General features: G+C 31.4%; 2 protein-coding genes across 2 annotated transcripts in view; both read right to left on the bottom strand.

Annotated features, from left to right (window-relative positions):
- Window positions 1-14,259, bottom strand: part of LOC125814277 (cyclin-D2-1-like) — a 211,034-nt gene that overhangs the window by 47,509 nt on the left and 149,266 nt on the right. The gene's annotated exons all lie outside the window — the stretch shown is intronic.
- Window positions 7,947-11,486, bottom strand: LOC125814264 (transport inhibitor response 1-like protein). Its single transcript, XM_049493732.1, has 3 exons — window positions 10,423-11,486; window positions 9,553-10,051; window positions 7,947-9,463 (listed from the first exon to the last, which is right to left on the bottom strand). The coding sequence occupies exons 1-3, from the start codon at window positions 11,028-11,030 to the stop codon at window positions 8,702-8,704; spliced, it is 1,869 nt and encodes a 622-aa protein (XP_049349689.1). The 5' UTR covers window positions 11,031-11,486; the 3' UTR covers window positions 7,947-8,701.

The following is a 14,259-nucleotide window of genomic DNA, read 5'->3' as shown; positions in this document are numbered from 1 at the left end:
TTGATTAGATGAATTGATCACAGATGTCATCAAGAAAGAATATAGAAATTGGCCCTTCTAATTTTTTGAAAGTATACTTAGTACATGAGAATATTGGGTAGACCAGAATAAAATACGTGATTGGACTTTTAATGTGTTAGCTAGCTAAGTAGTCATGAATCAAAATAATATCAACCAAAGTGTGGTGTGACACTAGTTCTTTTTTCTTTAAAAATCAGTGGCACTTATCTCTATGGATTGATTCTACCACAATACCTCACATTTTACCATTTTGTGTCAATTCAATTGATTTAACTTGGTAAGTAATCTCTACCAGCCAATTTCTACGTTTTATTTTAGACTACTCCTCTCAAAGTTCCTCACTTGCTTAACTTGGAAAGTGTTGTAAACTTTCCTCTCAAATTATTGCTATCAAAATGAAATACAAAATAGAAAAGGGAAATTTGTGAAGAGTATAGATGATCTATTCAAGTATGCCATCGAACTTTGAGAAAAGGTTCATCTATATCATCCGTTAAAAGTTTAGCTCATCTATGTTATTTCCGTTTGAGAAAAAAGTTCATTTGTTAATCGAAAACAATTCTGATTTTTGCAAAATTATTTTTTATACGTGATCAATTATGATTCAGTCTTATTATTAATTAAATCAATTTTTTTTTAAAATGGAAAAAGGCTCAAATATGTCATAGAACTTTGAAAAAAGACTCATCTATGTCATCCGTAAGAATTTTGTTCAACTATGTCATATCAGTTAACAAATAATGACATGAATGAGCCTTTTTCTAAAACGAAAATGGCATAGATGAGTCAAAACTTTTAACACATGATATATATGAGTCTTTTCTTAAAGCTCGATGGCATATTTGAGTCTTTTTCTTTTAATAAATCTCGAGCAAACCTTCCTTCGTCAGTTAGTTTTCACGGTTGATTTAGACTCAAAATTCATTTCCTTACATGATATCATAGCAAGACTCGTCTAAATTATTGCTTACCAACGGTGAACCTCCATATTAAATTGTCCACACACCAGCTATCCAGTTCTGAGCGTGAGAAGACTCCCACACCCCACCCTCACCACACCCCACCAACTGCCATGTTCGGTAGAAAAGAAGCTCTCCTCCGGGTTATGCTCGTTTAAATTTGGAATCTTATTAACGATCATCAATCAGATCTTAAAATTAGTACAACTTAGTGTCTTGTAGATAGTCCAAAAACAAAAAAAAAAATGCAAATGGGAATTACAAATTGTGCTTTCAAGTTTGACCACTTTTTCCTAAATTCTGCACCTAGGAAGTGGCTATAGTTTAAGTGCAAATATTACCTTAACATTGTCAGAATCACACTCACAAGTGAAGAAAAAAAAAAGTACTCCAGCAAACTTTAAAAAGTGTTAAATTAGGTCATGCATAGAAATTATAACAAAATAGGGCTTCTAGATCAATTAACTTTGTTGACATAATTGACCACTTTCTTTCCACAACTAATCATTTTAAGACACCACAAGTATTCATGTATTCGGACGTAAACATGTTTTCTAAAGTCTTAGAAATCATTAGGGGAAACTAAATAAAATAAATTAAAAGTAGATAGATAAAAACATACAAAGAAACAAAAACAAAAAACACACATAGACACACATAATATTAATGGTTACCTTATGAGTTGGCCTTTTGTCTTCTCATTCTTTATCATGTGATGTTTGTTAACATCTTGGTTAGAGCCTTTTGCTTGTCAAACCTACTCATGGGACTAGAATATGAGTGAATAACCCCACACAAATCTAAACAAAGTTAAAGATTTTGAGTTTATAATTTCTGAATTCTAAATTCTACAGTAATTTACTAGATTTTGAATATATTATTTATATATATAAAGTTATTTTTAAGCACATAGAATTTAGACCAAAGCTACTGATTTTGTCGAACAAATACACAAATCTAAACAAAGTTAAGATTTTGAGTTTATGATTTCTGAATTCTAAATTCTACAGTAATTTACTGGATTTTGAATATATTATTTATATATATTAAGTTATTTTTAAGCACATAAAATTTAGACCAAAGCTACTAAATTTGTCGAACAGATAGACGAAATTGTAGCTTCGTCTCTACACATAGGGCAAAGATAGAAACTAGGAGCGCAAAGATTCATCCAAATTTCCTTCGACGGAAAATTTTATAATATTTACAAGGTCAAAAGTATTTATTTATACATATATATTTATTCGATATTGAATTTCTTTAACTTCTTCACATATTTAGTTTTTTATATTTTGAATCTCATTATGAAGATTCTAATTCCGTCACTCGCACCCCCTCACTTTCGGATGGGGTGGAGAGGTATTCAAATAAGTATATCACTTAAATAAAAAATTAGGCTTGTGGTTTTGTTTGTTTAGCCAATTTTTCAAGTTGATGCCAACATTTTCCAAGAAAGTGTGTTTGTTATATTTCTTTTTCTAAAAACAAAAGAACAACATCTTACTCGTTCACATGATCCATCACCAGACATCACACGCAAGTATGACAAGAAATTTAAGTAAAATATAATTCATTAAGAATTCATGTCTTCTATAGTGGACAAAGGAATTTATTTTTAGAATAAAAGGAAAGAGAGAAAAAAAATTATATAATGCAGAACTAAACTTTTTTGGAAAAATGAATTGCCCATCAATGTGATCTCATTATTTTTTAAAATTGTGGGATCCGATCACAAGGCAGGCCGAACTAATAATAAGTACAAAGTCTCAGTGTTTCCAAAATATAAAAATCTACCTAAATATTACTCACATCATTCGACTTTCAATTTATGTGATATTATTTGACTTGATGTAACGTTTTAAAAAGAGAAAATTTTAAAACTTGTGGTCTAAAACGGACTTTAGATACTTGTGTGAATATATATAATTTTATTAAGAATAAAAAAATAATTGTAAAGTTAAGTTTTATCTAATTATAGAAAAATAATATTTTGTATACAACGGACTAAAAGAAAAGACTAGTGTCTCCCAACGAATTTATTTTTCATACTCAAGTTTATAACTTTACTGATTGATTGCTGCGAGTTTTAATTCTTAATTTATGCTTCTTCCCTATAAAACTCTAAAATTAAAAAAAAAATTAAAAAAATTCATTTGATGCTTGATATTAGTATTGAGGCTTGATTAATTTGAATTCATGTAGCTAAAAATTTATCTAAGAGGAGAGTGCTCCCTAGCAAAAATATTTTTATATTCAATACTTAAAATCAAAACTTTTGAAATTAGGCGGAGACAACTCTAAAACTTTCAACATTATGTAATTGAGCGGCATCTAAGTTCTTCTAGATGTGCCGTATCAAATCAAATCAATTATGCCTGGATGAATATATAGTTAGATTGATAATATGCATCATTTATATATATATATATATATATATATATATATATATATATATATATATATATACCTTTTACTTTATTACACTATTCCAAAAATATGAATAACTACATTACTATTTACTATTATGTTGGACTTCATACGAATCTAGTACTCTATCTAAATTTATATGACATGTTTCGAATTTTTAAAAATTTAAATAAATTTATTTTTAATTGTAACTTTTTCATAGATCTTGTAAATATTTTAAATTGTTAATTATTGTGACTTATAGTACTTTTTACGTAGTTTACAAATATATAAGTTTCATTTTTAGAAAATTAAAGATTTTATGAGCAAATTCTCAATCAAACTTAAATTGTTTGACTCTCAAAAAATGACATGTTGTCATATAAATTGAAACAGGGAGTAAATATTAAGGAACCGTGATCGTGTGTGTCCATAGAATTTTTATTCCATACAATATTTGGTTATAATTGTTTTGTTTTTTAATGTTGAAAAGCCTACTAAGAAAGTTCGTTTTCTCTTTTAATTTATTATTATAGAGAACTCAAACAAGTTAATCAAAGAATTAATAGTGGTCAAGAAAAGTTTTTAAAAAATGGGATAAGATTTTTTTTTTATATTAATATTAATAAAGGGAATAGGAAGAGAAGAAGACACGTATGCATTTAAATAGAAAAATGGGGGAAAATATAAAAGAAGAAAGTGGAGAAGCACTACATTTTAAAAATGCATTTAGTGGTTGACCTCGTGCTTAATTAGTTGAGCCATTAATGTGATTAAACAGACAAAACTTGTGCATTAATCCCTCTTTTATTTGGATTCACCGACTTTACAAATTCTAATCCCCACCCCCACTTCTATTCTTAAATCAATTATTCTAGGTTAAGAGAAACAGATTCAAGATAAATATAATGTTTGAATAAATTGTACATAATATTTTATATTATTTTGTAAAATTATATCTAGAATGTTATTATTGTTTTTGTTTTTGTTTTATAGGGTTACAAACTAGTAATATGAAGATTTATAGATCAATAATATTACAAAGAAAACATAAGGTAGGAAAGAGCTATAAAAAAAGGCAAGTTAAAAGTAAAATAAAATTATTAAATTATAAATAAGGATAAAATGAGAAAAAGAAAAAATGATAGTATGATTATATCAAATTAATCTTTATAAAAAATGATATTTTTCATCATTATTTGAGGAGTTAAAAAATAGAATACGATATAATACAGTAGGTAAAAACCATTTAAACAAGCCAGTTAATGAGATGTATTATAATTACAGACATTTATTGCTTTAATTTAGAATAATATAAACTATGCAAGTTTCTTTAAAGAAATAATCAACCAACTAGAGTGTACTCCCTTCCCGCTGTCCCTAATTATTTATTCTTTTTTTTAGTTGTCCCTAATTATTTGTTCATTTTGACAAATCAAGATATGACAATATTTTTATCTATTATGTCCTCAATTAATTACTTTGAAAAATGTGGAACTTCTTGAAATTCTTAAGGTTTTAATTCATCCACTTCATAATTAATAGGGATAAAATGATAAACTCACTATGTCAATAATTGATTTCTTAATAGGTGTGTCAATTCAAAAGTGGACAAGTAATTATAGACAGAGAGAGTATCGGTAAAATGAAAATCTTATTATATCACTTTAATTATTATAAGTTATTTAAATATTAAAAATAATAATACTTAATAATAATAAGAATAAAATTAATATAAATAATAAATTATTTCTAATTTTTTAAACTTGACAAGTAAAAAATTGATGTTTATTTTTATTTAATTAATAAAACTTTCCTTTTAGTTTATTTAAAAAGAATGACTCTTTTTTTTACCTATGTTTCCATGTGATACTCATACTACGCTTAAATTTCGTGTCAACTAAAAATCAAACAAATAAATTGAACGGATGAGTAATTATTACTTTCTCTGTTTCTATTTATATGTCGTTCTCCTTAATATTTGTCATTTCACAAAATGAATGCATAAATGACATTATTCTTCTTAGTTTAACTTTGAGAGTTATTAGCCTTGATACTATGAATTTGTCCAACATAGGAAAAAAAAATAATTAATTCATGTTCATTGATCAATTTAATTAATCAAAATAAATTAATTTATGTTCATTTATTAAAAACTTGACTTCAAGAGAGCGGATAAAATGGTCAACTTATCTAATTTCTTAAATGACATATAATTTATATAAATAAGAACGGAGGGAGTACTAATAAACTAATTCAAATCGTACTTCATTCATCACATACTAATTATCCACATTACTAAAATAATTGACCAAAATTACTTGTCAATATACAAATCAAGCGAAAATTAATTAAATTTCCTCATTTTACCTTTATAGCTAATTCTTTTTGGAAATGTAAACAAATTTGTAAAGCTTTAAAAATATTTTCTCAGGTAAATTAGTAAAATTAATTTTTACTATTTTTTTTTAAAGGAGATATGTAACAAAAAAATAGAAGACTAATATGAGACGAAGTGAATATAGTTGTGTAATAGTATAATTGAGAGAAAGGCGTAGGTGGTGACGAGATCATTGGGCAAGTTGGGACATGAAATAGTGTTTTCATTTGTGATTGTGAGTGACGCACACAATTCACAATTAGTACTCTTAATTACTCCATGTGTCCCTAGTTATTTGTCTATTTTTTCTTTTGATAGTTATCTTTAATTACTTGTCTATTTTGACAAATCAAGAAAAAATATTATTTTTTTATCTATTATACCCTCAATTAAATGACTAATTACTTTGAAAAATGTAGAACTTTTCATCCACTTCATAATTAATAAGGGGTAAAATGGTAAACTCACTATGTTATTAATTGTTTTCTTAATATGTGTGTCAATTTAAACTTGGACAAGTAATTAGGGGCAGAGGGAGCAAGTAATTAAACATGATTACTTAATTTAATACTCCTACTTATAAGTAGAGGGGTGCATTAATGTATTCCACCTCCCATACCGTACACGTGGCCCACCAAAACTCAATGATCAGTCTAGTAAGGGTCCACTTTTTCATATGATTTGGGCCAAATTTTGCTAAAGGAGTTCAACTTTGTAGCTTAAACACTTTGATGTATGTGTCTACCTAATTTCCTCAGTCTAAGTGTCTAGTGAACCTCTCATTCATTGCTATCAAATTATTTCATTAATGGTCACTCAACTTTTATTATATTACATCAAACTCACTACTTTATTGTGTATTATAAAGAAAATCACTTAATTTCGCTTTAAAAGTTAAATATCATATAAAATGTCCCTTTTCAAAAATTAGTGAAAGAGAGGTGCGGAATTGAATCCTCACCAACCAATAAGGTGAAGTTAACCAGGTTCTTCTTTTCTATGGTATTAAGGCAAAGTTGAGTGAACTTTTTCTTTAAAAAAATAGTTTGGAGGACCATTCATAAAATTATATACTTAATATGATAAGTTGTCCATATTCATTAATTATGTCAGAAGTGTCCATCAGAAGTGGTCTTCAAACGCATAGGATGGCCAAGATTGAAAGATGCTTGAGCCTGTCCTTATTGTTAGGTCACTTTCCATGTATTTTCTCCTACACTGTTGTGTCACTTTTTTTCCTACCAAGGCCAGTGAGTCTTTTTCTGTTTGAAAGTGAAAAGCAACAAAGACCCCCTAATGAACAAAGAAAATAGTCTTTTACTCCTTCAAAGAGCTTGGTGAAAGATAAAGAATGAAGTAGTTGACTTGAGGTGTATGAATTTTGAGGAGTTTGTTGGACTGTGAGGCAATTAAGAAAAGCATAAAAAAATGAGGGTGAGTGAGGTCCACTTATCCTCTATAAATGTTTTAGACAAAAAGAAGATGGAAGTCTTGCTTCCAATCACTCATTCAATATGCATACTCAGATCCCACTTTGTTAAATAGGATTTTGCATTTTTTTACCATATAAAATATCAGCAGGTAAGTTTATCGGTTGATTCTTGTACTTTGGTTACTTTCAGACTACACTAGAATAAGCACACATTGAACTGTTTGGGATTGGTTTTTGCCTTTTCTTGAAACTCAAATAAAGATGTTGTGACAAATAATCAAAACCAATCCGTTAGTGATTGGTCCCACTGTGAGTTGTAGTCAATGATAGAGATGAAGAATGCTGCAGCAGCAGCCTATGAAAAGTAAACAGGATAACACAACAGGCAGGCTCCTCAAGACTGTTATCCAAAAGAATAATGATAAAGTTGGCATCAGCTAAAAAATAAGGGGTGTGCTGTACTATCCATCTATACTTTCCACTACTACAGTCTACTCCCTGCTCTTGGCACTTTCAGATACAAGAGATGAAACAGAGAAGGGCCATTCATCAGCTGGAAAGGTAATAGAGGATAAGACTCATAAATGGATCCCACAAAGAGAGTGAGTGAAGGAGAGGAGGGTCCTGCATTTTTGTACTTGTACAAGGCTTTCCACACATCATTTATGGGTCTTCACTATCAAGCTGATCATTCCACATAAAGAAAAGGCAAAGACAAACACAAACACACACACACTAGAGCATCATCTGGTCCATGCATATTTGGCATTTATTACCCATCTCACATTTCTTCTAAAAATAACAATAATAAATTCAACAGTCAGGTGCTACGAAACAACACATCCTGGAAAGAACAAATATTTCTAGAAAGCGAGATGGAGAGATCCAACTGCGGTAGGTATCCTTCTGACCATTAGGCTATCACCAACTAAAAATAAAAAACTTCCAACTCTAAACTAACAATGAAACAAAAAATAAGAAGGGCCTCAATTGTATGAAAAGATACTACTTGACGAGCCAATACCCTGACCGAGCATGCAGCTGTATTCCACAAGTGTTGGTTCGGCCGAAAGCCTTTGAGAAATCTCATTGAGCTGCAATTTGATCCGCCACCGTGCAGTTTGGAACATCTACCCTTGCTGTGGCCTTACCAATGACTCCACTTACTAATTGAAGGCTCCATGAATATGAAGAAAAGAAAGTGAATAGAAAAGATTACTGATACAAAGAACATTTGTCTTCTAGATTGCTTTGCTGGAAAAAAACAATCTCTGTACTGAACCATATACAATGACATCCATGGAGACCAGCATTGAATACATTATAGATTGCTCACTGCCTTTGCAAGTGGTGCACCATTCGTTTTCTCAAGAAGGAAACTTGCACCTTCATATGGGTCACAACAGATTTCTGGAGAGCATCTCTTCCCAAGAAAATAGTTAATCATTTCTCAAAGGTCCCAATCAATTACTGCAGAAAATTCCTATCTTCTAAAAAGGTCGGTCACAGTATTTGCACAAATGATGGTACATCAGCCCTCGGTCCATCAAGAGATCGGTACATGTACAAGGTATTGACATGCTCACCAGTCTCACTCCCTTCCTCATCACCACTTATCACTTCCACTACTAGACGGGGCAATTGGCCAGCAATCTCCTGACAACCTTGTAGAGTTACTCTACAAGATGACAGCCAAAGGAACCTCATATTGTAATAGTGGTGTACACCAGAACGCAAAGACAAATCTCCAAATGGGCAATCCCTGATCTCCAACTTCTGCAACTTAGGGCAGCCCTCGAGCACATACTTCAGAGCCAAGTCACTGTTTCCAGCAAAAGCAACTGATAAGGTTCTGACTAGTTTTCCATATTGTCCAATGTAACTGAAAGCCTTATCAGTCAGTAAACCAGATACAGCGAGTCTAGTAAGCTTCTTACAGTTCTTGACAATAGCCCCAAAGCCTTCATCCATTGGTTCATTAGTAACATGGTCAGGCAAGTGCCGACCCATAATGCATAGTCGGAATACCACAAGCTCTGGGCAGTTCTTTGACATAGCTATAACAGCCGCATTTGTCATTCGTTGGCAGAAATATAAGATGGACTTAAGTTTACTGCAACCCTCAGAAATCGCAAGGAGACCTACTTCAGAAACTGGGGCATCTGCATCTTCCCGAGCTTCGACAGGGAAAACTCGAATCTCCCGCAAATCCTTACATGTCGCAGCAATTGCCTCAAGTCCTTCGTCACATACAGAATCAAATACCTGAAACATCAAAATTGAACTCAATATAACGCTATTACAGAGTACAATTTTCTTTAAAAGAACATTTAGCGAAAATTCAAACCACATACCCACAATACTTGGAGCTTATGGCAGCGGCTGATGACAGACTTGAATTGTTCAGTATTAACGTTGGCACCATAGCTTAAATTAAGAGAGGTCAGATTGCCACAAACTGGATAGATTGCAGGCAGATATTCAGGAGCAATTTCCCTGAAACCAGAGAGACAGACAATGGATTTGCAGGCAGCAAATGCTGAAGCATAATCAGGATCTGGTTCATCAATGACAGTTGAGGCGCCAAAAGAGCCTGTTCCTAGATTGGTAAGCTGTGGAGCTCGAATCATCAAACGGTACAGCTGAGTAATAGAAACAAACCGATTCAACCTTAGTCTCTTCAAACTAGGTGACCTGATTACTAGCTTCTCCAATGCCTCAAAGTCAATAGGGCATTCAACACAATCAAAGGTCAAAGACTCCAAACACGTTTTGTTCTCAGGGAAGTAGGAAATCCAGTCCACTTCATCGTCGGATACCTCAGACTCAATCAGATCAAGCACTCTAATTTGCCTGCAGTAAAAACCTTCTATTATGCACAAGAAAATCACACTACCAAACCATATTTCACAGCTTGCAAACTCACAAATCCAATACAACAAGTCACCACATATTACAACTTCAATGCTAGTGTCCTCAAAAGGTATCATTAAGTTTCAAATGCAGAAATAAAACAGTTAAAGAACAACTCAATCACATAACTAATTCAAACACCAGCACACATGAAGCACAAATTCAAATAACACAATATATCTACACTAGTTTAAGCTGTTAATTTCCCATTACAGAAAGAAGAATTCAGCTTCTAGAAATTAAAAATCTAAACTTTTTACCAAAAGGATTATCACATAAATAGATCTATATCCGGACAAAACAATACTAACCTGCAATCACGAGCTACAATAGCAAGTCCACTAGTCCCAAAACCGTCACAGCATACAAGAACAAGCTCTTTGAAACTGGGGAAACAACGCGCCAACAAACCTAGATCATCATCAGATATGGACATACGTTTGAGGTACAATTTCTCAAGCCCACGATAAGAATCACCCAAAACAGAAGCCCAAGGAGTAAAGTGAGCACCCCAATCTGGAGGAAGCAAACTGAAATCAGCAAACCTAGGTTTCCCTTTAATGGCCACAGAGGTCACCCTTTTGAAACGGGTCGTAACCCGGGTCGGCGAAACAGCATAACAGTTGCCAATAAACACTTCGGATCTGGTTAAAGCCTCAGCCCGATACCAAGATTTGCTTACAAGAGATGCAGCGTTACGGTCACGGCGATCAGTTAAAAAGCAAAGAACATTTTCCAGCACATTTTCAAGAACTTGATCTGGGTGTGGCGAAAAGTTAAAAATCCCCCCTCCGCCACCGGTAACGGCGGCGTTAAAGCAACAGTTCCTTGCTTTTGCAGTGGCGCCACCGGTGAGATCTGAAGGACAAGGACGCTCCTCATCTTCAGACATCTCTGAAGGATTGTCACTACCACTCATGTGGGGGTGGGTGGGGGTAAAAGGGGGTCTAGATTTATGGGGAGTGTTTCTCTGAAATCTGAATTGAATAATTTATTTATAAACAAAAATAATAATAAAACCCCCTCTTCTAGTAATAAAATATCTTTTTTTCAGATCCAGGAAGAGTTGAAGAAGATGAAAAAAAGAGTTCTTTATCACTAATCAAGGTTTTAAGCTTGGTTTTTGGGGTTTAAAAACAGAGGGGGTTGGGTGAAGATGAAATGAAAACTGAAATTACAGTGAATCAGTGAAGTAATATGGGGTGGGGGTGGGGTGGGTGGGGGGTGAAGGTAGCATTGGGATTCTCCAATGGCTTCTTTGTTAGTGATGAAAATGGTGAGCCTGCAAAATCCAATGGCTCTCCACACATCTGCTTCTTCATTATTTGAGGGGGGGGCTTTTCTTTAAGCCTTGCTTTTGTCTTTTTCTTTTGCCATTTCTTTTGGATTTTGGTGTTTGTAATTGTTTACAAAATTCATTTTTATTTTTTAGGGGAAAATTGCATTTTATTAAAAAATATATACTATATATATATTTGAAGAATATTCTGAACTTTTTTGTAAAAGGTTATTGTCGTTTAGATTTGATTTTAGTGTAGTTTTTTTTTCCTTAAAATAAATTAGTATGTGTTTTGATTTTTTATTTTTCTATTATGAGAATTTGAAAACTTTTAGTATTAGGTATTGTATTTTCAATATCTCATGTTGTCTTTAATTATTTTTTTCAAAAAAAAAAATGTAAAAAAATTTCTAGCATACGTCTTAATCGTATGTTGTATACATGTTAGGGGTTAATGCCAAAGGTTGTTTGGTGAGAGGAACCCCTTGTCTTTTGGCTATTTGCCTTTTGGGCCATTATGGTATTGTTATATTCAAATTTGAAGTAGTAGTTTCATTGAGAGAATTAAAATTCAAAATTTAAAATAGTTAAATACTCAATAAAAATAAATTTGTTCATTGGGAAATTGTTCTATTCCTAAGAGAATGTGCTTACGAAGCTTTTCATATTTACCTATAGTTGTAATATTCAATTTATTGCTACTTTGATTCAAAAGATAATTGACAATTTTCGATTTTTTCTGTTTTTCACAATAGATGGTAGTTGGAATCAGCGGCTCTCTTAGGATTCATTCATTTGGGATCTCTTGGGAAGAGGATCAAGTTGAACCTTGTGAATAACTTGATGCATTATCTCCCTTCAATTCTTTAAGCAAAATGCGACAAAAAAAAATAAAAAAAATTCATGGACCGATCTCATCATCTCAATTCCGTAAAAATTTTGAGATTACCTCAAAGGATGTCTTTAGCATCCACGGGTCATGGACCCACCATGGAACACTATTTGTTCAATGAGCGGAACGCATTAGCTATTCGTTCTCAGATGGGAGGATGACAATGACTCATTCTTTAAAGCAGTGTTCGTAAAACTAAAGAGTCGGGTAGAAGGATGGAAAGTCCTCCATTCTTGATTCTTCTGTAGTTGATTTCTAAACGTTATTTTTAATTTGCGTGAAATTACTTAATTATTATAGATGAAATTTATGAAAGAAATAATTTATTCTTTTTAAATGTTGGTTTAAATATATTATAAAATTAGTGTGGCTATATATATGACTTTTGAAATTTAAAATAAATTTATATAAATTGAAATGGAAGGAATAATACAATAGTTATCTTGAAAGAAAAATGTTGTTGTGATTATTTGCAAAAAGGGGAAGAACAACATGTATAGGTTTAACTTTTGGAATACAAATTTTAATTAAAAATGAAATGACCTCAACTAAGGTCAATACAGGTAAACAAACTAAGGATTTCCAATGAAAAGAGTTTTTGGAACAAGATAATGAGTTACCCCGAAGAGCTTTCTTTTCTTTCTTTTCTTTTCTTTTCTTTTCTTTGTAGAAGACAGCTAGCTAAAATTAATGGTAGGATGACTTGTGATTCCTTCATTATTGATATGAGATTTTAATTTTTAGAAATAGAAATATATTTTTTTGAGAGCGTGGCTTTCAAAAATAATCATGCAATGCGTAAATTCAAATTTAGATGAGTTTAAATACAGATATCGAACATCGAGTGAAAATACTTTAAAATAATTTTACCAACATGGATTTTAGTTATATGGTACGAGATCCTTTCATCGTTAATCATACATTTCAGTTTTGAGCCCTCAAGAACAGAAAAAAAAAATCTTATTGGAAGTGTCGCCTTCATAAATAGACTCTATAATGTGCGAATTCGAATTTAGTGAGACTCTAATATAAATATCGGACAGGGAATAATTAGGAAAAACACACACTCTGGACAGATGTTGTTTTCATGCTGCATTTATGGGTACTAGAATTGCAAAATTATTAAGTTAAAAGACTGATATGTAAATAACTTAAAAACATGGATTATTTAGTGCAATTTGCAGTTCCTTGCAAGTAAATATACACAAGGAAACAAGAAATGGAAAAAGAAATGTTGAATTTGAAGGGTAGGCTATCCAAAATGCAAGTGGATTACACCCATCCACTTATGTTGAGAAACTGTCACCTTTCTCTTTCTCATAAACTAAACCTAACTCCTTTTCTTAACCCCTATCAAATAATCATTAATTTATGTCAATTTATTTCTAATTATATTATTTACTTATAAAATCACTTGAAATAAAATAAGTAATAAAAATTCAGCATATGAAATTGCATGTAATAATAAAAACTATCTCAATAACAAGAGATAAATTAATATATGAAATATTTGTAAAATATATTAGTAATAGGTTTATGTCTAATGACCTTCATTCCATGAAGGTTCTTGAGCCACCTAATGGCCCATTTGGTAATGCGATATGAAATCATGAGATAAAGTTAAAGTTTTGTTTGGACATACAATTTGGATAGTTTATATTGTTTGTCTTCTCATAAATATAAAAATCTTATAAGTTGTAAAACTATTAAAATTGTCTCAATAATTTATACAATCTTACCAAATAAGCAAAATTTTATAAAAATTGCATAATACACTATCACAAAGCTATTCTAAAAAATACAATATTTATTGATCAAACCTTAATTCAATTAAAAAAATAATTGAACATGGGTTATAGTATTCAAGTTGTTAGTACCTAAGAGATTTATTTTTTCAATTAATACCACAGTGGTTAGTCTTGTCCACTCAATATAATGATGAATTTTTTATTATTATTAAACATTGTTCTTAATGAA

The sequence above is a fragment of the Solanum verrucosum genome, unplaced genomic scaffold (genome assembly GCF_900185275.1).
Source record: "Solanum verrucosum unplaced genomic scaffold, falcon-dt-bn FXZP01000230.1, whole genome shotgun sequence".
NCBI lineage: Eukaryota > Viridiplantae > Streptophyta > Magnoliopsida > Solanales > Solanaceae > Solanum > Solanum verrucosum.
The sequence above is the reverse complement of the archived record's forward strand: the minus strand, read 5'-3'. Positions and strand labels throughout refer to the sequence as shown.